This window comes from Colias eurytheme, chromosome 2 (assembly GCF_061535395.1).
Source record: "Colias eurytheme isolate Ceu_HAF_F1 chromosome 2, ilColEury1 Martin Lab GWU primary, whole genome shotgun sequence".
Classification (NCBI taxonomy): Eukaryota; Metazoa; Arthropoda; class Insecta; order Lepidoptera; family Pieridae; genus Colias; species Colias eurytheme.
In genome coordinates, this window is record NC_142981.1 from 10,857,453 (window position 1) to 10,882,611 (window position 25,159).

Below are 25,159 nucleotides of genomic sequence, written 5' to 3' on the forward strand. Positions count from 1 at the left end.
GGTAGGCCCCATAGGTAGGCTCAGAAACTAAGGTATTCAGTTCAGAGACAGTCATGTCTAGATAATAAAGGTAGGCCTGCATCTCAAGGAATTATGCAAACAACCACAAAACTGTATGGGCTATCGCGTAAACGTTCACTTTACGATCTCAGCCTGCGCCTAACCATAAGGCATTTACAGGTTACGATATTTTGTCAGTTGAAAAATATCGTCCAGTTTTTGATATATATGCACTTATATTTTGTATTTGGTGTTTTGTTTAAATCTTTAGTGAAAATTTTGCGAGTATTTTTGGTATTTACTGAGTACTTAATCTACTTGCATTAATCTAAAGGTCTCGTTTTATATTTAGTAAAATGAAAGCTTTAGAAATAAATTAATTGAATTTCGTGGTAATATCATAAAAACATTATTGACTACCTAGTTCGCAACATTTATTATCGCTAACTGTATTTAAATAAATGATTATTAACTATACATTTAAAAACTAAAATTACGGAAGTAATGAAAGCTTATATTCACAAAAAATCACTTAAAGCAAATCATTTTATCGTTAACGAGTAAAATATAGAAAAAGCAATATTGAATTCAACGATATCGTGTCGCAATCGTAGCGTGTAAACGACACGATTCGCAAACGTTAACCGTTCGATAATTATCCATACATTGACGACACCCACGTGTGTCGTACGGCATGCACGCGAGATGGAAACTTTAATACACATGTAAATTTGCTTTTATATCTCACTTAACGACGACCATTACGGGTATTGCCATGGAATTTGATGTTTCGATATATGGGAATCGCTTATTGGATAGTTAGAATTGAGGTGGGGGTAGAAGTTGTATGTATAATTATATGTTTCTCCTGAACGAACGATAGTTGAGTCCTTTAAAGGAAGGCTATGCCTTGACTATTCTAGCCTCTAGGCTACACAAAATTTCTATAGGATCCTGTTTCCTGACTACTTACTATTTATTGTGTTTTGGCTCTAGCCATCGAAAGTGTTAAATAACTTTTAATGAGAAGAAATCCATACTTAATATTATAAAATATGCGAAAGTAACTCTGTCTGTCTGTCTGTTACTCAATCACGCCTAAACTACTGAACCAATTTGCATGAAATTTGGTATTGAGATATTTTGATACCCGAGAAAGGACATAGGCTACCTTTTATTGCGAAATATGTACCACGGGCGAACCCGGGTCGGACCACTAGTTCTATAATTATATTTCTCACTATTGTTACTCCTGTAAAAAGAAGAGAGATGATGTCTGACAACCAAAAAAAAACAGTTTTTCATGCAAAACACGAATGAATGAAAGTGTTCCCTACTAGTTGTTGGGCTCAAAGATACAGCCTAACAATGTGCATATTTTGAATGTTTAGCACGAAATAATATAATCATATTTAATAGGTACCTAGTTGCTACACACTCTTGAAGGATTGCTGTCTTGACCATAGATATTAATATGTTTAATTGAACATATTGTAATGTATATAGCGTATTTACATAATGTATTTACTCATGAACTTTTCAATAACATTTTTTATTTTTAATCATTTTATTATATTATATTGTTCATAATTCATATTCCCCTGCTCTACCGTTTTCTGTATGTTTCGGTAATAATGTAAGTATCTGATGATCCTCTCCGATTAGATAAAACGAAATACGGTTGAAAAATTAGGAGTTATATTTATGATAGAAAAAAATATTATTTAGTTTTTTGTTACAAGTATTATAGTAATGTGTTAATTAACAATTTTATAACATTAGTGTTGATGGTTTATAAATTCACACTGGATTAGGTATCTAATGATGATATTAAAACCGGTTTCAATACAAAAATATTAAATAATACATATTATTCTAATCCGATAATAACTTTCTAAAAATCTCTCATCGGTTCCATGGTGTAATGGTTAGCACTCTGGACTTTGAATCCAGCGATCCGAGTTCAAATCTCGGTGGAACCTGATTTTTGGAAAATCTTAAATTAAATGAATTAAAATCTTATGTTATTAATCTTAATCTAATCTGCGCTTGTGAATTTGTAAGCCATCCTGAATATATTTTTTAATGAAATAATAAGGGCTTCTTTAATAGATATTATGTGAAAAGCTGAAAAAATAAAACACTAACTTACCTTTGAACTTATGGCGTTGATGCTTGCTGCTTTCTGCTGTACACGGGAACTGGGAAGGTACGTACGTTTTTTTTACATGAAATGCTATACCTATGTTATAAAGGTATAGCATTTCACGTAAAAAAACCCATATTAAAAATGTGTAAAAATCTATTTACAAAGATTGATTAAAATAAATCGTGTTCGAATTATTTTAATTAATTAATAATTTTACGTAATAAATATGATTTGTTGCTTTAATGAATAATTATTATATTTCTGATCGATCGCCTAATAATTATCTATAATTCATTATATCCATTTTGTATCTCCTAATATTACTTAAGAACCTATATATTATGAAAAATGAGCACTTTGATAATAATACTAGCAAAGTCGTTTAACTGTATATTTGCTTTCGAACAAATAAAAATGAATCGCAAAATGTGTTGGTAAGCGCATAACTCGAGAACGGCTGAACCGATTTCGATAATTCTTTTTTTATTATATTCCTTGAAGTACGAGGATGGTTTTTATGTAGAGAAAACGTAAATATGTACCACGGGCGAAGCCGGGGTGGACCGCTAGTAATTTATAATGTGAATGTACTACCAAGTACCATACCACAGAAACTAGTAGATAGCTAACGTAGGTAGGTACATACTTTATTTGTCATTTGTATATAATTAATTCTTCACGTTTGTAAGCTTTATAAATACAATATTTCAATTTAGGAATTTATATCATTTATAATTTATATCATACTAGTGGTCCGCCCCGGCTTCGCCCGTGGTACATATTTCGCAATAAAAGGTAGCCTATAATGTCCTATCTCGGGTATCAAAATATCTCTATACCAAATTTCATGCAAATTGGTTCAGTAGTTTAGGCGTGATTGAGTAACAGACAGACAGACAGAGTTACTTTCGCATTTATAATATTAGTATGGATTATGCTGTAAACTATTTCGTTCACTATTAACTAATAAGTAATAAGTAACATGTACATTGTACTAAATTTAACGATCTAATGATTATTATTATTGGCATTTCCTATAAATTATAAATTTTCATTAGATCCCTCTTAACGGCACCAAGCACGCGAAAAAGAGAGATATTAAATACATTGAGAAAACCATGATTTATCGAATATGTAAATAATTTGGAAAATCCAAAAGTGCACGCCTCATAATTTTTTTTTAATAAATATTTATTAATTATTATTTTTGTTTATTTAATAACAATTAAACCACATCGAATCAGACCCTGAAAAATGAAAGGGTTCTATTCCTGAGCATACTCAAGCGTAAGAGAAAAAAAAAGACTCGATTAGTAAAGTATTTCGGTCGCTATCGTGTTAACAAGAAAAACCGGCCAAGTGCGAGTCGGGCTCGCGCACAAAGGGTTCCGTAGCAGCAAATATAATAAATTACAGTTAAATCAACCTATCTCAAAAACTATAAGAGATACTTTGATCAAACCAAAAATCGTTGAAAGAGTTAATTAGCATGCATCACCTCTATTTTTTTTAGAATTTTATACCCCGTAGTTATAAAAATAGAGGGGGGGGGACATACTTTTTACGACTTTGAGAGCTGATATCTCAAAAACCGTTCACTTTAAGAAAAATGTTTTTTAGAAAACTTTATATCATTTTAAAAGACCTTTCCATTGATACCCCACACGGGTATGTACATCGAAAAAAAAAATTTCATCCCTCAGTTACATGTATGGGGGGCCCCACCCCCAATTCTTTTTTTTACTATTTAGTGTCATATTTTTGTAGCGGTTCATACAACACATATTCCCATCAAATTTCATCACTGTAGTACTTATAGTTTCCGAGTAAATCGGCTGTGACAGACGGACAGACGGACAGACGGACAGACGGACATGACGAAACTATAAGGGTTCCGTTTTTGCCATTTTGGCTACGGAACCCTAAAAAGGATCCGCACATACAGACACACGGACGTCCAAGACAGAACTTTTTTAAACTGTTTTTTAACTAGTTTAAATAACAAAAATGACATCAAAAATATCATGAACGTTAAAAATAGTGTTTTTTCTTAATATGTGTGTGTATGTATTATCTTACAAGTGCAATGTATGATACATAAAGACATTTTAAGTTTGAAAAATCAGATGTTTTGCGCGAAGTGACAGTAGTACCCACCTCAACGCTTCGCTTATGAGGCGTGCAAAATTATTTAGCCACATCGAGCTGTTTTTGGTAGGAGAAATAATGTAATATTGCGTCATCGAGACACCAATATTATTGAATTTCGGAAAAATTTAATGCCCAATTGCCGGTCAACACGGACGGTACCGAAACAAGCATCATTTATAAAGTTAGTATCAATAGTTATCAATATTGTGTGTTTTCTAACGCCTATAAAAGAGTAGTGTTTGTAAACGACGTCAACTTAATTATTATGTTAGGAGTAAAGTTTTGTATTAATCCATACTAATATTATAAATGCGAAAGTAACTCTGTCTGTCTGTTACTCAATCACGCATTAACTACTGAACCAATTTGCATGAAATTTGGTATAGAGGTATTTTGATACCCGAGAAAGGACATAGGCTACTTTTTACCCCGGGACATAGGATAGGTTTTATCCCGGAAATCCCACGGGAACGGGAACTATGCGGGTTTTTCTTTGACTGCGCGGGCGAAGCCGAGGGCGGTAAGCTAATTAATGATATGTCTAACATTCATCAGAATTAAATTTTGTTAACTGTACAACATCAGAATTAAATTTTGTTAACTGTACTTTTAAACAGCACTTCCTGGAGTCTCTGGTTAAAAATGAAGTTTCTATAGTGATTCAGTGCGTTCGTTTTAGGTCTCACTGATAGGTACTAAAGTGCCGAGCACACGTGTCAGAAGTGAAACTTCTTTCTTGACTTGATATTTAACTTAGGTACAACGCGCCTAAAGAAGTTTCACGACAAAAAGGGTATTTCTATAGCTTATAGGGATAAATTGCAATTTATCACATTGCATGTAAGGACACCATGGTGGTACTCCCAGAGGACATTGTCTGATCAATTATTACCGCTAAGTACGTAACTTTCACGCTAACTATACTGTCGCCATATGTTTCAATTTGTACTCGATAATAGGTTGTTATAGTCTTGTTTGGTTATTTATAATAGTGGTGAATAAATTGGAGATGTAAGTAGAGTGTCTTATGGTAAGTGATGGTCAATAGCAAAGATTTGTATGTATTATCAAACAAAATAGATAGAACCTAACGATTTTCCTAATCTTGATTGAAAATAAATAATATGCTTATCTTAAATCACCTTAAAATTGAACATAAGTAGAAGCTACACAGCCGACTACGTTTCTGTTGTTGTTGTTGTAAATTACGTTGAAAAAATATGTTAAATGGTTCAACAGTAAGCAGTAACAGTAATAAGTTAATCATTTCATAGAGCACATAGAGTCGAAAATAGTTATGTCGGAACCTTCTTAGTCGGAATGTAGATATATATGTTACCGGAAATGTATGAAATCAAGGAATTGTATACAATTCCTAGGAAATGTGTACAATTCCGATACCATTTAGGAAATGTATAAAATATTGTTTAAAAAACTATTTAATGCATGCATATCCTAGGAAATGTATAATCTTCCTAGGAATTGTAGGTATACAATTCCAATATCGTATTAGGAAATGTGTAAAGTAAATGCTTTCTATAATAAAACACGTGTATTTTTTTTATTATAGCTCTTATTGATACAATCGGGTAACAGTCATACCGTAAAATTGTAATAATATTATGTTCATATCTTACTAATTAACATTTTAAAAATCAACTATCTAACTTTTAACGTAAATATCACAAAATCATTTTATATTTATTCTTATAAAATCAAATTTTCATTTGGCAAGTAATCAGTCCCCTCGTCCCGCTGTCCCCGCGTATATTTGGCGCAGTCGGATTGTATAATCCGCCGTATTACATTACGGCTAGCTGTTTTAATATGCCGAAAATTCGTCTTTTTCCAAAATTCTACAAAAAGACGGTCGCGAGCCGACGGAGCCCCACTTCGTGGGGCTCCTATTTCTGTGTAGTTTTAAAAAACACGAACCTAACCTAACCCACCCCCTTATCCAAACCAAAAATTTCTGATTACAAATTATCGGCATATAATATTATAGTTACTACAAAATGCCGACCTTTTGTAAACGGCCAGATTATATACAATTTGCCTGCGACATATCAATATCTTAAATGTTTTACATTTCCGATAGCTATTTAGGAAATGTATAGATTTCCTAGGAAATGTGTATAAAATAATTTATTTCACACATTTCCGTGCGATTTTAGGAATTATATACATTTCCTAGGAATTGTATACAATGACGGATTACATACATTTCCGGTAACATATACATTGTGAATACGTCATAACATTACATACATAATAATATAAAATATTACATAATACGCTGTCACAAATAACACCAAAACTGATACCCAAAGACGAGTTTACAATCGGTAAAAAATTCAATACCCTGAAAGGATCGTCGCCCTAGAGAATCAAGGCGCAAAATTATGCAAAGAGGTTCAATGGTCAAAATTCGAGGGTACTTTTATGATACAAGGTATCCATATTTTATGCGACATCACGGCTGTACAAATCAATCATACCTTTACCTACTTTATATGCTGATATTTCGTCGTAATTTTTTTTTACCGCCTCCACCGTGATATCAAATATCTGGACGTGTCGTAAAATGTACTTTTGCAAATTAAATATGGTCGTATTCAGTTTTACGTGGGATTAAAGTTGTTTTTTATGTTTTCTTAAGATTTATTGCTTATATAGTAAAATATAGGTACATGAAACATACATAAGAACTTTATATTACTAAGTTTAATAGTACCTACTTTTATAAACTCGAGTTTTTTTTTTTTTTTTTTTTTTTTATTAATTTACCATTTAGTAACACTATATAACCTTTACAAATTTTCGCCAAACTGTAAAACAGTTTGTTGGCGTTGGCGTATGAGGTTAGCCGTTAGATGATTAGGTATACATAATTTTAATATGTTCTCTTAGATATTTATATTATGTTTATATCATGTGAAACTTCTTAGTTAATTACAACAATAAAGAACCTTACATGAAAATAAAATATGGAATACTTATACGAAGTTTCGGAAGCTCTTTTATAAGTCTCACTTAAAGCATAGATATCTTTAATTATATATTACGTTTACTAATTTACTTTTATTCCTCAACAAATAAATCGTATTAACATTTTGTTTTAATAAAAAAATATACTTAAAATACCAAATGCTGAAATATGGTTGTTTAAAGCGTCTATAATTAAAAGCTCTGTTAATTTGTTGCAATATATACAGGCGCTATATGCATTTTATTTTTCTGAACTTAAGAGTACGTTTCCAAATCATACTAATTATAGTCTGACGTTATAACATATTATTATTAACTAGCTTCCGCCCGCGTCTCCGTCCGCGTGGATGTCGGTCTTCGCGTGGATGGATTATTTCTCCATTTTGAGTAACTCTGACAGTAACATCTTATAAATATATATTGGACTCAAATACGGCTAGGCCTATTATAATACCCAACATGTGTTCGCTGTTCTACAGAACAACGTCTATGGATAAAACTGAAAAATTAAGATTATTTTTTTTTCTCCGTATTTTTTCAGAATAAAAAGTATCCTATTTTACGCCCAGGATAATAAGGTATAATTATACCAAGTTTCATCGAAATCGAACCGTTAGTTTTCACGTGATGTCTTCACATACAGACAGACAGACAGACAGACAGACAAAAAAAATTTTAATCACATATTTGTGTTTGGTATCGATCCAGTAACACCCCCTGCTATTTATTTTTTCAATATTTTCAATGTACAGAATTGACCCTTCTACAGATTTATTATATTGTATAGATTATGATACGACCTTATACTACATAATACCGTAGTATATTATTATTAGTCTGTGATAATACTATACATTCTTCTATACATACATACTAGCTTATTGTATATACACTTACATTACTATATTCAATGAACTACTCTCAAAATTATAGCCATTTCATATCCATACTCTAATCTTCAACAAATTGATTCCCATTTCATATTAGTATATAATATGCTTTGACGCATGTTACGAGAGGATAAATTTTATCGTCGTATCACTTAGTACCAAATTGCTGATCGTAAATATACTAAGGTTTGTCATATTTATGACATATAAAAATGTATGTGATCGACTTTTACTGTACACAGTAATCACTTTTCGTATGAATATGGGCAATATTGAGATGTTATATAAGCGCATGGAAAATGTTCGGTGCGACAGAAAACACATTGGTTAGTGATGTACCGTCAATTTATTTTTCAATAAGGAATTCCACATCATTTGGCATTAATGAGGCAGATATAAATTTTAATAGCATTTAATTAAAAGAATTTTAGATCCAAGTTATATTAAAATGCGAACTTTCAAAATGTACAAATAAATATCTAATAATATTATAAAACTTTCAAATAGGTTTTGCTGTTTCCGAAGAATATGCTTCAAAATTCTAAGTCAAAACTAGTCAATCTATTCCACAGCTTCTTCCCCTAAATTTAAGCTAAGATTAGATTTATTAAGACGTCCAAGAATCGTCTTCATCTTCTTGATTTGCATCAGTCACGTTCCGAGTTATATCACTTTAATCGCAATTGAAATTCAAAGGGCACCCCGGCGAATCAATTACCCGCGGAGTATTCAATACCCTCTTGATAGAAATGTTGAATTTGCGTGTGAAAGAATGCGGTACGCGTTCTTGTGTCATCGATTTTGTGTGTCTTCGAGTCGGTGGGCGGACTGCGCTTTGCAAATTGGAATTGAATCGGTCTTATGATTTGAAGGGAGTTTTAATTGCGTCGGGTTGAAGGTTTAAAATGGTGTCCAAGATGCCCAAATTGTTAAATTCATGAATCAAAGAATACATTGCGCCTAGATGAAGAATCTAATGTGAGATCGAGTGTAAAAGCTTGCCATCAAGACCAGCTCTAGTTTCTCTAGTCTGTTGCTTTACTAGTAGCTTTGAGATAAACATTAACGACCAATGTTCAAAGGTACAGAATGTTATGGTATAAGAAAGTAGTAAGGTGTGGACAAATCTTTTAGAATCTTCGAATAAGATGACATTTTCGTAGCCTGCAGAATCTAATTATCTATTCTTATTAAATTATTTTTTACCCCATATAATATAAGGTAATATCAGTGATTAGAAAGTCGGATAACATACCTAGGTACATCATTTGAAACTATTATTGATTCAGGCCATATTGTAGGTATTTTGATCAAGTACCTACCGGATTTGTTAAAAAGAAAACCTGCCAGTACTTTCATGAACATTAAAATATTGCTTTAAAATTTTAACAGAATGATATTATCTAAAAGCAGGTTAGCCACATAAAAATAATGTAAAGTACACCAACAGTGTTATTATGTAAATATGGAGATTACGATGGCAACGGGATATTTTAATGGCATCGGAGGCAGCTTGATACGATTGGACCGAGAGGGCGCGTAACTCAATACGCAACTTGGACGCCCCGAGTGGTTGATAGGGGTGGGATTGTCGTATCGATATTTTGTCAGAATTGATATTTAATTGTTGTAGAATTTTATGGTACGAGTACTTTTGTATTGAGGTAATCGTTTTTATGAACATTTGTAATAAAACTTTAAGATGAATAGTTTCAGACCACCAAGCCACGCGTCTGATCGTTTGCTCTCTGATAGCATAAAGAGAGAGAATTAATATTCTACATGGTTATCTATAAACGTTTATTCGATCAATTGTTGAAAATTATATTTATAATAATTTACTTAGTACCTACACATTAAATTTCATGAATTTTTTCAAGTGGTAGTGTTAAGTGTGAGGTTAACTTTTGGAATTGAGTTGGTTCCTATTTAAAAAATCTGTTACTTTAAAAATGTTTAGATTGCTATTGTAATACGATGTACGATCATTATAAATAGACAGCTTGAAAGGAAACGTAATATTCAGAAAACTCTATCGACAGCAGCCATCCCTAGAGAACTCACGAAAACTCTAAACGGATTCAGCGTCTCAACTAAGCGACAGTTTTAAAGTAACTCCGCCCCTAACTCGATTCCAATGCGTCGAAGTCTCACAGTTCGTGCTATCTTTATGTAAATGTCGCCAAGATAAGTTTGCGAAAATGTAAATTACACTGTCGCGTTTCGCAGTCGTGTATCGATGATAGGGGTACGCTTGTAGAGAATTTCATTTTAGCCCGCGTGACACGTTTTTTAATGTACTCGTGTTTTGTGTTTGAATGGGCGCGACTCGCGAGTATATCTAATAATATGACGGTGGTTCAGGATTGCTGGCATTTGAGCTCTATGTGGTCCTTCCACATGTTCTTCCTATATGTTAATTACTGGCTGGAACACGGTGGTAAAGTCTATAGGTAGCAGGCTCTACATTACTGATTTATAGTCCTAAAGATTGTAGAGATCTTATATCGATAGAACGTGAATAAGTTATAACCTCTACTTATGTATTAAATGAATTGTAGAATCTTCTTAAAATCTGGAAAGCCTCCTGTTTGTCAATGGATTCATTATCCATTGCAAATTGTAATGTACAAAAGCCACCTACACCATCTTAAATTTTATTCTGCAGTAGATACATAAATCTTGGCTACACAAACCATTTATAGAACCCTTAGGAATGTATCTATGTATATATAAAATCAAGAAAATATATTTTTTTGCAATACAGATCTTTTTATTTTACCTCGCCAGTTCCATGCAAGTGCATACTTATATTTGACAAAAGATCACGTCGGTAAGCTTTTACCGTGTTGATACAAAACTGCAGACGTTTCTCCTTACCAACTTCTTAATACCCTGTCTCCAATGCAATATCTACGTTAACCTTTTGAAATAAAGTCTAATTTCTACTACAGTAACAAAGAAGTGAACCACTGCTAAGAAGAAACGGATGTTATTTTGAGTGGAATAAGAATTTCTATCCATAATCATATTGCGAAGTTCGGAATTGAGCAGAGGGATGTACTATTGATTTTAAGCTCTATATCTAGGGTTGAAAGTTCAGTTTTGCGTGTGCTGTTTCGCAGGTGGGTCGACTGGGTAAAATTTGAATAAATTTGACGGCGCCACAGCCATTGTGGAAGGGTGATATCGGAAAGTGATAGTGTCGCGATGAAATTGGTCACGACCCGCGGATTATCAAGCCTTCCAATTGAATTCAGTTTGATATTCGCTGAACGAGATAATATAGCTTCTATATTCAAAATATCCGACATAAAAATGTGTCTTTACCGCCGCCATTTTGAAATTATTGATGTGACAAAGCTATACAATTATTAAGGTTTTTATCGGAACCTTACTAACTTTACAAGGCGTTTATAAACTTTACTTCTATAGAGCAGATAAATGGCCATACAAAGCATAAAACAAAGCCGCTGTCGCTGTCTGTCCGTCTCTATGTACCTATGCTTAAATCGTCAAAAAAGCACAAAGTATTATGATGCGGTTTTTTTAAATAGAGAGAGTGATGCATGAGGAAGATTTCAGTTATATCATTATGTAAGGTTTTAGACAAAGCCGCGATTAAGTTAGCAAACATAATATGTAGAAAACCTATTGTTTAAGTTATATGCTTTTCACATACTCGTCTGTCTCGTATTAACATCTGTTTAAATATGGCTGTATTAGAATTTTTCTTTTGTTACTATTATCAACGGTTCCATGGTGTAATGGTTAGCACTCTGGACTTTGAATCCAGCGATCCGAGTTCAAATCTCGGTGGAACCTGATTTTTGGAACATTAATACATTGAATGGTTCGATTCGACTTCATTCGATTTTCTTATATATATAATGTCTAGATCTATATATCTTGGTTTAATTAATATTCTTGTAAATAAATAATGAGAATACATACCTATTAGCTATATTTGATCTAACAATAAGTAGTAACTACGTAGTAGATTTCTATTTTGAAGATTTTGTGAATATTCAAATATTATATAGAAAACTAGCGGTCCGCCCCGGCTTCGCCCGTGGTACATATGAAAAATAGATGTTGGCCGATTCTCAGACTTACCCGATATGCACAGAAAATTTCATGAGAATCGGTCCACCCGTTTCGGAGGAGTATGCAGACTAACATTGTGACACGAGAATTTTATATATAAGACTAGCGGTCCGCCCCGGCTTCGCCCGTGGTACATATGAAAAATAGATGTTGGCCGATTCTCAGACTTACCCGATATGCACAGAAAATTTCATGAGAATCGGTCCACCCGTTTCGGAGGAGTATGCAGACTAACATTGTGACACGAGAATTTTATATATATAAGAAGATATAATTAATATAACTTTCATAATTCCTTATAAAATTTAATTTAAAAATTACTATTAAATTAAAATATAATAATAATTTAAAAATGTAAACTTTGCCAACGTAGCTGATAACATATTATTATCATCCTTGAATTTTACGTATAGACTGCAGTGTTACATTTTTTTTAAAAAAATCAGGTTCCACCGAGATTTGAACTCGGATCGCTGGATTCAAAGTCCAGAGTGCTAACCATTACACCATGGAACCTCATACGAAATTTATTAAATCGAGAAACTTATTTGTAGACCTTTCACTTATCAAGTGTGAGGTCACAAGGTGAAGTGAAAGGCAGATGCGTCTACATTATCAATTTTATGCTATTAGGTCAGCAATATGTGTTTATTCTTTTATCATTATGTAGAAATTTAAATTATAGGTAGATACTTAATTTGTCGAATTTGTACAGTGGGTAGAAAAACAATGGAAGGTTCGATCAGTAAGTCTGTTGGAAATTTATCAATGGATATACAAGTTATAGTAACAAGTAGATAATATATGAATAGAAATGTACAGAATACAGATATTCGATTATAGTTTTATTCGCTTTAAAATTAAAATTTTGATTGATTTTATTTTATAAATAATTTACAGACAACAGACTCAATACGGGTTTCTTAATAAAATGAATGTAATCAATATATAATTCTTAGTCTTCTACAAAATATAGTTTAATAATGAAATCGAAACTCAATACATTTTTCGCATTTTTCGTTCATTAATAAATCCGCCAGGGCCGCATTGAGCTAAATCTCAATCTCGTGGGGCCACGCAATCATCGTCGGAGCGCGCATCAATTATTCACAATACTGATTGCGTCCGAGACGCACGTGGATGTTCCTGCATTATATATGAGTGGCGATTCTGACTGGGCCAGGGCCGGATTTGAGGCTGTATTTTATTTTATAATTGAAAAAATATGTTTAAATTTTAATAGATATAGGTACCTAGTGAGGTATTTTATATCCTTTATTCTCTTGCGAATTGTATCATACGTAAAATTTTTCATGTGTCTAAAATACTATTAGAATCCTATAAAATGCGTAAATCTCATTTTAATGATTGTAATCATGCATTATCTTTGAGCTATTTATAATATAATCAGAGCAAAAATGTTTGATAACCGCATGTTTTATGCATGCATGAATAAATTATTCACTATCGATTTAATTGCTATCAGATTTAACCAAATATCTGAATGTTTAATGAAAAAACACCTGTTTAAATTTGTAGGTAAACAAAGTTATATTCAAAGCGTGTTTAAAGTTTTCTTCTAAGTCAAATACCGGTTCCATGGTGTAATGGTTAGCACTCTGGACTTTGAATCCAGCGATCCGAGTTCAAATCTCGGTGGAACCTGATTTTTTATTTAATTTATTCACATATTAATTTGATTAGAAACAACTCTTTGAGTTTATTTTCAACAAACAACTAACATATTTTAATTTATTTTTCAGGCATATTAAACATCTTCAGGAGAAGACAAATAAAAATATGTACATACTTAGTTTATAATATGTATTACATTTATTCACAAGGAAACTACAATCCGGCCCTTTGATGCGTGATAACAGGCGTTTAGCGTGAGGCCCCAGAGACAAAGGGCCCAGCTTTATTTCCAAATCTATTTCAGTGTCTTACGCAGAAGCTGTAATCAAATAGAGTTTAGTATGTGATAGAATATTATATGAGAATGGGCTCAGAAATAAAACCTTTTGTTGCTGACGTGGAATTGGTATATAATTTTTGTTTACGTAACAAACGAAGAAAAAAATATATCTCTACATTTATTTATTTATCCTAACTATTAGAATCCTGAAATCCTAAAATATGCATATGTATGCTCCCTGTTAGATGCAATACAACATTACCTATGTGTTCAACTACTTATGGTTATGCTCTTTTTCATTTGGTATTATACGTGCGAAAATTCATTTGCCTTCTCATCTGCGTTGTAGATTCGCAGTAGTAGGTTTTAAGAGGCATAGATGGCTTATTAATAATTACCAAAGAAACACGAGACTACAAAAATAACAGAAATTATATTATGGACAAAGATGAATGTAGCTACCTATATGTTTTATATCACATAAAACTATGCTTTTGTACATAAGAAGGGCATTATTATTTAATTATATCCGCCGATGGAACTCAGGGCCTACCAATTTTTGCCACATTAATGATCTTATCAGAATCCTATTAGAATACCTAATGATATTTTTTAAGTTTGCAAGTCGTTATAGAGATGACGTCCATTTCCGTACTTTATAAAAGTGGACCGATTAAAAACTATTATCTAATGAAACCATTACATTAATGAGAAATCCATCATCGCTCTTCAAACATATTGAACGGTAACAAACATTGCGATGACAATTGATTGCTTTTCAAAATAACCACGTTTTGTTAGTAATTTTTTAACCTATTATGTATACCTATGTATTAAGAATAGGTAGATGATACAGGGTGGATTGCCTTATATAATATGTCTAACAATGTTTATCTTACGATTATTCAATTTTTGTAAAGCTATGTAGTTTTGTCCTCATTCTATTAAATGGCAATGGCATCGTTGAAACCTTATAAAATAAAAAATAAACATATGTAATTCGTCACAACTCACAACATGGCATTGTGTTTCATGCAATAGACTGAGTAATACCTAGGTACTAAATAGTAAATACTAATCGAATTTCTATGCTGCATCATGGAGCCTACAGTTTCAATTTTTACCTTCTTATACTAAAAACTCTTTCTGAATTTTTCTGCACATGTCGTAATGATGCATGCATGTATATGCATGTATATGCAGCAAATCGATTTATTAAGATATTATTTTATCCAAAATACAAAAACGCTAAAATACGTAGGAGACGAGCCACATTATCTTATTAAATAGATTGGATGGAAAATCGATATAAAGCGATTTACATTCATCGCCCCAACTTGTAACTGGAGAAGTCACTCTATACGCTCTCGGAATCGAATTAAGATCATCTCTATTGATGCTTGTTAGCATAATTCTGTTTCTTAAAAATAATAATGGTGGTGGTAGGATATAAATTAAAAAGTGAAAGACAAAATGAGGGTGCAATAACTTTTGATTTAAATATCCTAGGTAATTTGGTTTATAGCCATAAGGCCGCCCATTGTGTATCTTTTACATATTTTGTTTTGTTCTCATTTTTGTATTTCCTTACTATGTATACCTACAATGAAGAATAAATATATAAATAAATAATAATTTGTATTTAAAATAGTTTAATTAGTACCTACTTAGAATTATTAGATAGTATATCTAGTCTTAGTATATAAATAAGCCCTTAATTTTGCAAACTCTACACCTTACTTAATTAACGTTTAGTAGTCTATGACAGGGGCGTAAGGTAATTTATTAAATTATAACAAGAGATTTTGTAGCAATTTATGCAAAATATATTTAAACTAAAGTGTAGAGTTTGTTAAATAAAAGCTTATATACATAGCTGATGAAATATGAACGCATTTGTTGTTTGTCAATGTCATATTGTGAACGCATCTTTTTAATCTGTATTCTGTAACCTCTCTCTCTCTCTCTCTCTATTATACGATCTGTCATGTTAAGAACGCTCCGTGTTTTATTTAAAACTAAATCCTAATATTATCTAGCTATCTGCTATTTTACACATAAGTTTTTATCAATAGCCGTATAGAGATAGGGAGTATTCAGAGAGAAAGCTTGAAACTTATAAGCGCTTATCGGCGCTTGTCATGTTCATATATTTTCCTGCGCGGGTTGTCAGCACTGACAGGAAAATATATGAACATGACAAGCGCCGATAAGCGCTTATAAGTTTCAAGCTTTCTTTCTGAATACGCCCTTAGATGTTGGGCTCTACATGAGACATGACGTCTTTATGCAGTATTAATTCCAGAGTAGAAAAATGACTGGGTAATCTAGCGCCATCACTTTCCCACACTGGAAATAACACTGTTTCCAGATATCATGGTAGCCCTCATGATAACTTTTTCAAAATGCAAGCTCTACTGACGGATCTTCGCAGTATTTTACATGAAAATGGGTTTGTTGGTCATCATAGGTGTAACAAGAAATAAAATAAAACAACATTGCTATATATCATCGTTTATTGAAGTGATAATAATTATAATAACACAGGATTGCACGATTTCTTTGGATCTGTTCATAGCTTTACATTATATACACGTGTAACATACTTATTTAAAATGTCGAGACAAATCTTATTCTAATATAAACATCTAAAACAATGAGGAAATAATTGTACTATGATTAACTCGTAACAATTATATATAAATAATAATAATACGCTTATCTACAATTGTTAATATACGTAAGTTTTGTACATTTGTATTTGTTAATAATTAAAAGAAGTGATTAGAATTCGGAGGTTTATATTTTAATATAAATATGAGTCTATACAGTATTTTAGTTGAAACAAAAAAAAGAATTGACATACATACCTACAATATGATGAAAACAGTTTTTATTTAGTGCTTTATTATAATATTTTATTTCAATTAATTACTTATCGGAATAAAATTCAATTTAGACAATGGATTTAAATGTGTTTTAATTTTTTAGGATACTTAAACTCTTTGGATACAATTTTTCAAAATATAGTAAATAGTAATGAATTCGTTTGCAAGAAAAAGGGATTGAAAAAGAAAAAATAACAAGATATTATTGGTTCATATAAAAGTATTTTTTATGAAAAAAGGTAGGTGTAGAAAAAACGTACTGGGAATATTTTATTCTTAACTAGCGGTCCGCCCCGGCTTCGCCCGTGGTACATGTTTACGTTTTCTCTCCATAAGAACCATCCTCGTACTTCAAGGAATATAATAAAAAAAGAATTATCGAAATCGGTTCAGCCGTTCTCGAGTTATGCGCTTACCAACACATTTTGCGATTCATTTTTATATATAAGATTTCAATACCATAATGTTAAAACTGGATGCTTGTTATAATGGATTTCACATAAATGAACAATAAGTCCAAAGATAACAATTTTCCTAGCAATATTCGATATAATTTCGGTATATTACATTAAAATCTATGTACATTTATACCTATTATTTTAACGTATACATAGATGATACACTTACACAGTAAATTGTTAAGCTTAACAAATCTGTGCCTCCAGTGAATAAGGGAGTAAGACGAGTTATTCCCTTTGGTTTTTATTGCACCATTGGATTCAGCTCGTCAAAATACACAACATATCAAAAGGTCATATCTCTAGCTGCGTCCTAACCCATTTTTTCGAATGACCCAAACGGTATAAGTAGGTGTGATTAACGGTATAAGTTACCTTATCCATCATTTTAGGCAATCGTAAAGGAACTATTCGTCTCGAGTCAAAATTACCCACGAACACAAAGACGTATGTGTAGTTATACTTTTTGAATAAAGACTTAATTCATTTTATTCCATCAGTCCTAACACTATTTTAGTATAAACGCATTTGTGTCATTTTTCTAACATGAGCATAAAGGAACAACTCTTTTAGTGTCATTGGTTCAAGTGACGACATGAGACAGTTTGGCATTAATGCCGTGTTGCTATTGGTCTATTTGAATACTGCACGGAAACAACACACACTATTCCTTATTAATTATTATTTTTAAATCGTTTTTTCAATAAATCTGCAACAACAAATCTTTATATTTTTTAAAAAAGGTATTTATCAGTTAACTTGGGATACTAATATATTTCTATGGAAATTAACTATTTTTGCAATAGATATTAAAAATACAGTTAACACATTAAGTGCATTTAATAAATACAGAACGATAATTGAATCATCTAAAAAAAGCCAACAAAATATGTTAAACTTATATTTTTTTCTTATAATTGGGTAGTTTTTAAAAGTAACTCGTTTTTAATTAAAAAAAAAATATCTTACTAAGTATCAAGACAATAATACTATAGTCTATAATAGTCGCATAAAAAAAGTATTTATAACCAGTCTTGACACTTATGAATATTGTTTTCTCCGCATATACGTTTTAGCCACTGTGCTTTGGTAATTTGCCTTTTTTATAGGAAAAAAATCCGCAATATCGATACTTCTTTGGTCCTTTTTTTTTTTATAGTGGGGAAATCTTCCAAAGATAATACTTCTTTGGTCCTGCATTTTCGTAAACATTTTATGGATACTCTGGTACCACATATTTTGAAAAAATTAGGCTATTGTCACGTAGAGTCTCTTCAAAGTGCGTGCCACAAATCGTTTGTGCATCCAAGGCACCTTCTAATCTGTGCTTAATTTTTTCCTAAAATCTTTGCGGCTCATTGTTTTTTCTTTATTTATCTACATTATTTTGATATGTGAAATTGTTAAAATTCTATATCATGCCGTAAAATATCGCCACTGACCACCTATAACTTTTCCTGTATTAACTGAACATACAGGAATATGGTTTTCGGGCTTCTCTTATCTCTTTATGGTGCTTGTATCCTCAATGTATACCACCATGACATTGTGGCGTTGCCACTTTTATTATCTGTGGCGTTCCGAGACGGAACGCACTTGATCGAATTTTAAATTAATTCGACGATTAATTAATTTTCACTAGGACAATAGTTAATAAGCAAAACGCAATACGCAGTTGATACGTATTTAATACCAATACTGAATGATTGTCTCCTGCTAACCTGTAAAGACTAGACTCATTGTGGTGACTGGTGAAACATTGTTTAGCATTAAAACAACATAGTACTGTACTATTGAAAGATCGATTAAAGATTTATTTTACAATCTACGACTTTCATTATACATGGGTAACAAAACCCCATAACATATTCGGTTTTACTCCAGACAACATCTTCAGCCACCCAATCCCCTTGCTAGAAGTCCAAATCCAGCGGAGGACAATAATCGTCATTTACTGAAATTGAAGGTTCTTCGTCCTAGTATAAAAGTTGTCTGGATCCCATTTTATACTCAATCTATAGATATCATGTGAAACGTGACTTGGAAAAAAATTATTCAAATAAATCACAAAATAAAAATTTGAAACAATCTTAAAAGTTACGAAAAGCCCAATTATACGTCAAAATGACGCACAACATTCTCTTTACAACCAAATGGCGGAATTTACCAGGAAGAGCCAACTATTTACTGCTAGGTCTCGACGGCTAATAAGTTGGTTCTGGATTTTGCAGCGATTCGATGGTAAATATAGAAGACTTCATACGTCAAATTTTCGTAGATTGGACTTCTAGGGTTAAATGCATAAATACCTAAATGTTGTTTTGTTTTTATTATCTAATAACGATAAAAAAACCCGTTGATTTCATTCGTTTTTCAAGCTACGTGCATAGTTTTTCCACTAAAATGCCTCAATTGAGTCATAAAGTACACAAATTTCAAGCATAATAAGTCACATCATTTCTATAAAACCAAAACTGGCAATAATATAAGTCGTGTTGTGCGATTATGAACATAGTGCATAAGGGCATAAGTCGTTATATTGCAAAGAGTAAAAAAAAAATTATGTGAATACATTGAGTTATTCCATGAAGTACTCGTTCATAAGGCCACAACTTCAAAAAAACACGAAAAAAGTATATTTATGGGGTTGTTACAATATGTGTTCATATGTAAAAATATAGTCTAACATCATATCTTACACATACAAGCTTAAAATTTTGAATTAATAAAGATTTAGTATTGATATATAGTTTTTTGTCTCTCCTGAAAAGTGCTGTTTTTGAGTTATTCCCTTATTCACTGGAGGCACAGAAATGTCTTTGTAAAAGATTGTTTTAAAATTATGCTTGTTCAAATTTGCTTGACAAGCCAGACGTAACGTGTAGCTTTGGCTTAACTCTAATATGTATATAGTATACAAAAAAATAACAAGAATGTAGATTTAAAATAAAATTTTATATTTGACAAAAACTAATTACTTTTTATAGGCTTTGGATAAAATTGATAGGTAAAAATAGGATAGGGTAAAAGCGCCTAGCAAGAACTATCTTTTAAAAAGAAAATCTCTATATTATAATCAATTAATTCAAAATTTTTGTTAATCTTTGGTATTTTATATGGCTGATGTCTTTTGGTGATGTTTATTTGGAATGCAAAATAAATGGAATATTTACTACAGCATATAAACCTCTTAATAAAATTGATTACACATTGTTGTTAATGTAAAAAATAATGATAAACATATTTTCCCTGTAAATACAAAAAATGTTACAATCAAATTCTAACCGTATTATATTTTATTGGAATGGAAAGTATGGAATATAATGTGGAATGGATCCAACAGTCCAATAAACATTTAAAAAATTACTAAAATAATAATTATTATTTAGTATTCTTAAAAGAAATATGGAAAAAATTAATTGTAAATCTAGAAAACATGTACTTAGGTATGAATTATTTTTTTTTATCTTTTTCGTCCTAAAATAAAGTATATAATAATATTTAACTATAGAGGAATGAAAGTAAAGTACAGTTATCGTTAAATCGAAAACCTATGACCTAACATTAGGACATAATAAAAATCTAAATGGAAAATTATTCATATATATATTATGTTTCTTAGCCTGAGATCAAAAACTCCTTACGAATGCTTACATGCCTTACGAATCTTTTTACTTATTCAATGGTAACATACCTCTTAGGCCATTTTATTTTTAATATAATTATTCTTTATATAAATTGAAGAACGATAAATCATGTTATCTCACGCTTTCTATACAATATTTGTGTGTTAGAGTAAGATAGAGTGATTTTTTTCGTTGTAATTACTAATTTAGATACTTACATTAATTAAACAGTGATGTTATACAATAGCTGAAGGTGCTTGATAATTTTTATAAAAAATAATTAAAAAAAATGTAATAAAATCAACGAAATAAAGAATTGTAAATTATAAAAGTAAATATATCAATGTGCGTATAGAACCTAACTAGTAACTATTATATTATTTATTCTATTTTTTTAAACCCTTTGGATGAATACGGAAAATAATGTTCAATTACAAAACTATTTAAGTATGTTACATATTATGCATTCTTTGGTTACCTACGTCTTAAATAAAAAAAATCTCTAACTTTTTCCGAGAAAAATTCCTACTTATTTTCATCTGTTGTATAACATCGGATCACAAACGTCTTTGGTATTAGCTAGAGCCTCAGCGCCATGGCGCGAAGGCTGTCGTGCTTCAAGAGGGTAGTGGCTGCAAAGGCGGCACCGGCGTGATTCGGTAGTCCTGCCGCAGCTCTGGGTGCGGACGCATATCTGTAATAGAATATATTGTTAACATGTGTCTTGTGATGTAAAAGCAAATAGGTATGTGAAATGTAAGAAGAGAAGAGATTAAGTAGCCACATGGTTTTTGGAAGGCGCCATTTTAAAAGGGTTATGTCATAATATTATTATGTGCCATGTTAAATGTGAACTGTTTTGACGAGTGGACAATGAAGATGTATACTTAGCCATACATCTATAAAAATGCACAAACACATACATATTTAACTTTATTTTGTGCACAGATCGCCAAGCTTTACTTCTGAGTTAGTAGTTCTGTTTATTTCTGAGTTTCCTGCAATATCAAGGAATTTTGATTATGATGTAAAATGTGCATGCACATAATATTCGAAAAATTGCATAGGTATTCTTTCGAATGTGCGAAAGGGATCAGGATATCACAGACGATGAAAGTGATCCAGTATCAACCCAATCAGCTATCAATTAAAGTACCAATAATATGCTAAAAACTCACCTATCCTATGATCCGGCACGTGCATATCCGGGTGCATAGCATGGACATCCGTATGCGTAGGCATATGCTGCGCATTACGCAGATCAGCGTGCTGCGTCTCTCTATGCCTCCGCAAGTCCACTTTACGCTGAAAGGCGCGTCCACACAGCTCACAGGCAAATGGCTTGAAGCCCGTGTGCTTGCGGGAATGGGTGATCAGGTTCGATGACTGGCTGAAGGCCTTGCCACACACTTGGCATTTGTGCGGCTTTTCACCTGTGGACAATGAAGTGGATTAAAAAGGGAAGACGTGTAATTAGAATTACGAAGTATTGAATTGGGTATAGTTAAAAAGGAGTAGGTAGGTGTGGAATTATGAAGTTTTGTTGATAATTTGTTGTTCTCTTTCTTTATTACTTTGTTTTATTTCCGCATGTGCTACCTAAGTCTAATTATAATTGTGTAAGTACACTGAGAAAACGTAACGGCTATAAATAATCAAGTTGCTGCTATTTACAACCGAGTAACTTGCTTCGGAGGGAGCCTGCAAAGTTTGTTGCTAAAATTATACAAGTCAACTTTGTTAACGTATGTTGGTAATATAAGCCCACTAAGGTGGTCAAAAAATACGTATTTAAGGTTTGTTGCTTTTAACCTATTCACTCAGTAAACTTAACAAACCTATTTACTATAGTCAATCGTGTTACTCTTTTAACAATACCCAACGTGCTCTGTTGTTTTTAGCAAAGTAATTCAGTGATTTCAAATATGTTGCTTTGTAAAACTAGCTAAGTAACACAATAATGTTAATCATATTTATTGGGTAGGGACAGCCAATCTACTTTGTTACTTCTACTCAATTAAAAATTTGTATACGTAGCCAAGTTACTGGGTACTGTCAATCATGTTCATTGGGTAACTATAACTAAATATACTCTGTTATTTCTAGTCAATTAAGATTGGTATATTTAGCCAAGTTACTTTGAATTCTTAGGCGGGTTTATTAGGTAACCATAGCTAAAATACTTGGTTGCAAGTAATAATTCAAACGACACATATTAAGCTATATATTTTCAGTATAAGCTGACCTGTGAATGTTCGTAAAACCTATACAAGGTGTAAGGGGATATACACATCCGAACAGGGCGTGATGTACTGTTCAGTTTCATCAGTACATCACGCCCTGCTTAGATGTGTACCCCCTTTCTGTTACACCCTGTATACAATGTGAGGTCAGCTCATACTGAAAATATTTATCTAGTTCGATATGTTATCATTTCTACCATTATGTGGGAAAAATTTTGGCATGTCGGAAAAAAAGCCAATGAAACGTTCATGTAGGAAAACAACACTAATTTCCCGACACACCAAAAACTTAGAAGAAACTGAAAGAAAATTATGCACATTAATGAAATTAGCTTTATTCAGTACATGATACAATCATTTCAAGTAACATATCTACTACTTACACTTAAATACTACTACTTTTAAAAATAGTACACAATTCACAATGTCAAGAAACGATACTGGAGTTCTGTGTTTTAATTTTCACAATAACAGGGTGAAATATAAATCATGAGCAAACTTTTAAGGAATGACTCAGACTAAACCTGAACAACTTTAATTAGGTATAGGACCAAATCCAACATCGTAAAAGAAATATCAGCTGTTTCATAATATACAAAACCCCAAGGACAATAAACCACGTCCAATCCTCATCAAACTTCGTGATTTGTCCGATAAGGAGCTCATTTGGTCGTCGAAAACAAATCTGAAGGGTACAGGAATCACTCTCTCTGAATTCCTCACCAAGAATAGACATGATGTTTTTATGGCTGCTCGTGAACAATTTGGAGTAACTAAGTGCTGGACAAGAAATGGGCACATATTTGTCATCGGACCCGGGGGCGTTCGTCATCGTGTTGAGAGTATCGCTGATATTAAAGCTCTTTCTGCGGTTGCGCCGGACAAACCAAACCCAGGTACCTCTGCCGTATCCAGTATTCCCTCCAAGGACAATAAGGTAGCCCGTTCTAGGAGGCTTAATGTTAAAGCTAAATAGTTTCGGAACGATATGTAATTCACGTTGTTAAATTTGTTCGTTTGTAATTCGCTCTGCAGTTATTATAGTGTATTTATCGTCGAATTTTCTTCCTTTTGTAATTTTTATAACTTTCTACTCTTTTACCTCCTACCTTTTCAAATTATTAAAGCTACCTTCTTACAGTTTTAATTATTTTGTTTACAAATCTCTCGGTTGTCACCGGTCTGTCAATTGTAAATGTCAAATGTCAATAGATGACAACTATCTCTGTGTCAAATGTCTAATAATAATTATGAAGCATTTACTTGCCATGTTTAAATTCCTACGTAAATGTGTTGTATAATCTTTTTATTTTTTAAGTAGTTTTAAATTGTAATAATTGTTTTTGGTGTTTTGTGTTAAACTATACTTTTATTTTTTATAGTTAAATTCCGGAAGGTACTAGGTATATTATAGTATTAACTTATTCATTTATTATTATCATTATCGGTATATTTGTTTTTCTTTATATATATTATTTGTATATTATCAATATTTATAAGTAATTTATTATTATTTTTTTATATATAATGTCAAACGTAAGTTCTGAGTATCACGATTGTAGTTCTGATCTTTTAAACAGCGATGAGAATAGCTTTCATAGTGCTTCCTCTCCTCTCGACCTTGTCCTCTCTTCCTTGTTTAATGATGCCCATAAAAATTTTAACGTGACTCACATTAATGCACAGAGTATTCCGGCTCACTTTCCTGACATGCTTGCATCATTCGTAGAAAATAATATCCATG

General features: G+C 32.1%; 1 protein-coding gene and 4 non-coding genes across 5 annotated transcripts in view; 3 read left to right on the forward strand and 2 right to left on the reverse strand.

Annotated features, from left to right (window-relative positions):
* Nucleotides 1-1,910: 1,910 nt before the first annotated feature.
* TRNAQ-UUG (transfer RNA glutamine (anticodon UUG)) lies at nt 1,911-1,982 on the forward strand. Its single transcript has one exon. It is a non-coding gene; the product is annotated as a tRNA-Gln (tRNA).
* Nucleotides 1,983-11,931: 9,949 nt separating this feature from the next.
* On the forward strand, nt 11,932-12,003 carry TRNAQ-UUG (transfer RNA glutamine (anticodon UUG)). Its single transcript has one exon. It is a non-coding gene; the product is annotated as a tRNA-Gln (tRNA).
* Nucleotides 12,004-12,729: 726 nt separating this feature from the next.
* On the reverse strand, nt 12,730-12,801 carry TRNAQ-UUG (transfer RNA glutamine (anticodon UUG)). Its single transcript has one exon. It is a non-coding gene; the product is annotated as a tRNA-Gln (tRNA).
* Nucleotides 12,802-13,878: 1,077 nt separating this feature from the next.
* TRNAQ-UUG (transfer RNA glutamine (anticodon UUG)) lies at nt 13,879-13,950 on the forward strand. The gene has a single exon. It is a non-coding gene; the product is annotated as a tRNA-Gln (tRNA).
* Nucleotides 13,951-21,789: 7,839 nt separating this feature from the next.
* Nucleotides 21,790-25,159, reverse strand: part of sens-2 (zinc finger transcription factor senseless-2) — a 66,302-nt gene continuing 62,932 nt past the window's right edge. The window contains exons 5-6 of the mRNA XM_090115969.1: nt 22,351-22,605; nt 21,790-21,866 (exon numbers count right to left, since the gene is read on the reverse strand). Of these exons, the coding sequence (XP_089972095.1) occupies nt 21,790-21,866; nt 22,351-22,605 (332 nt within the window). The remainder of the gene's footprint in view (nt 21,867-22,350; nt 22,606-25,159) is intronic.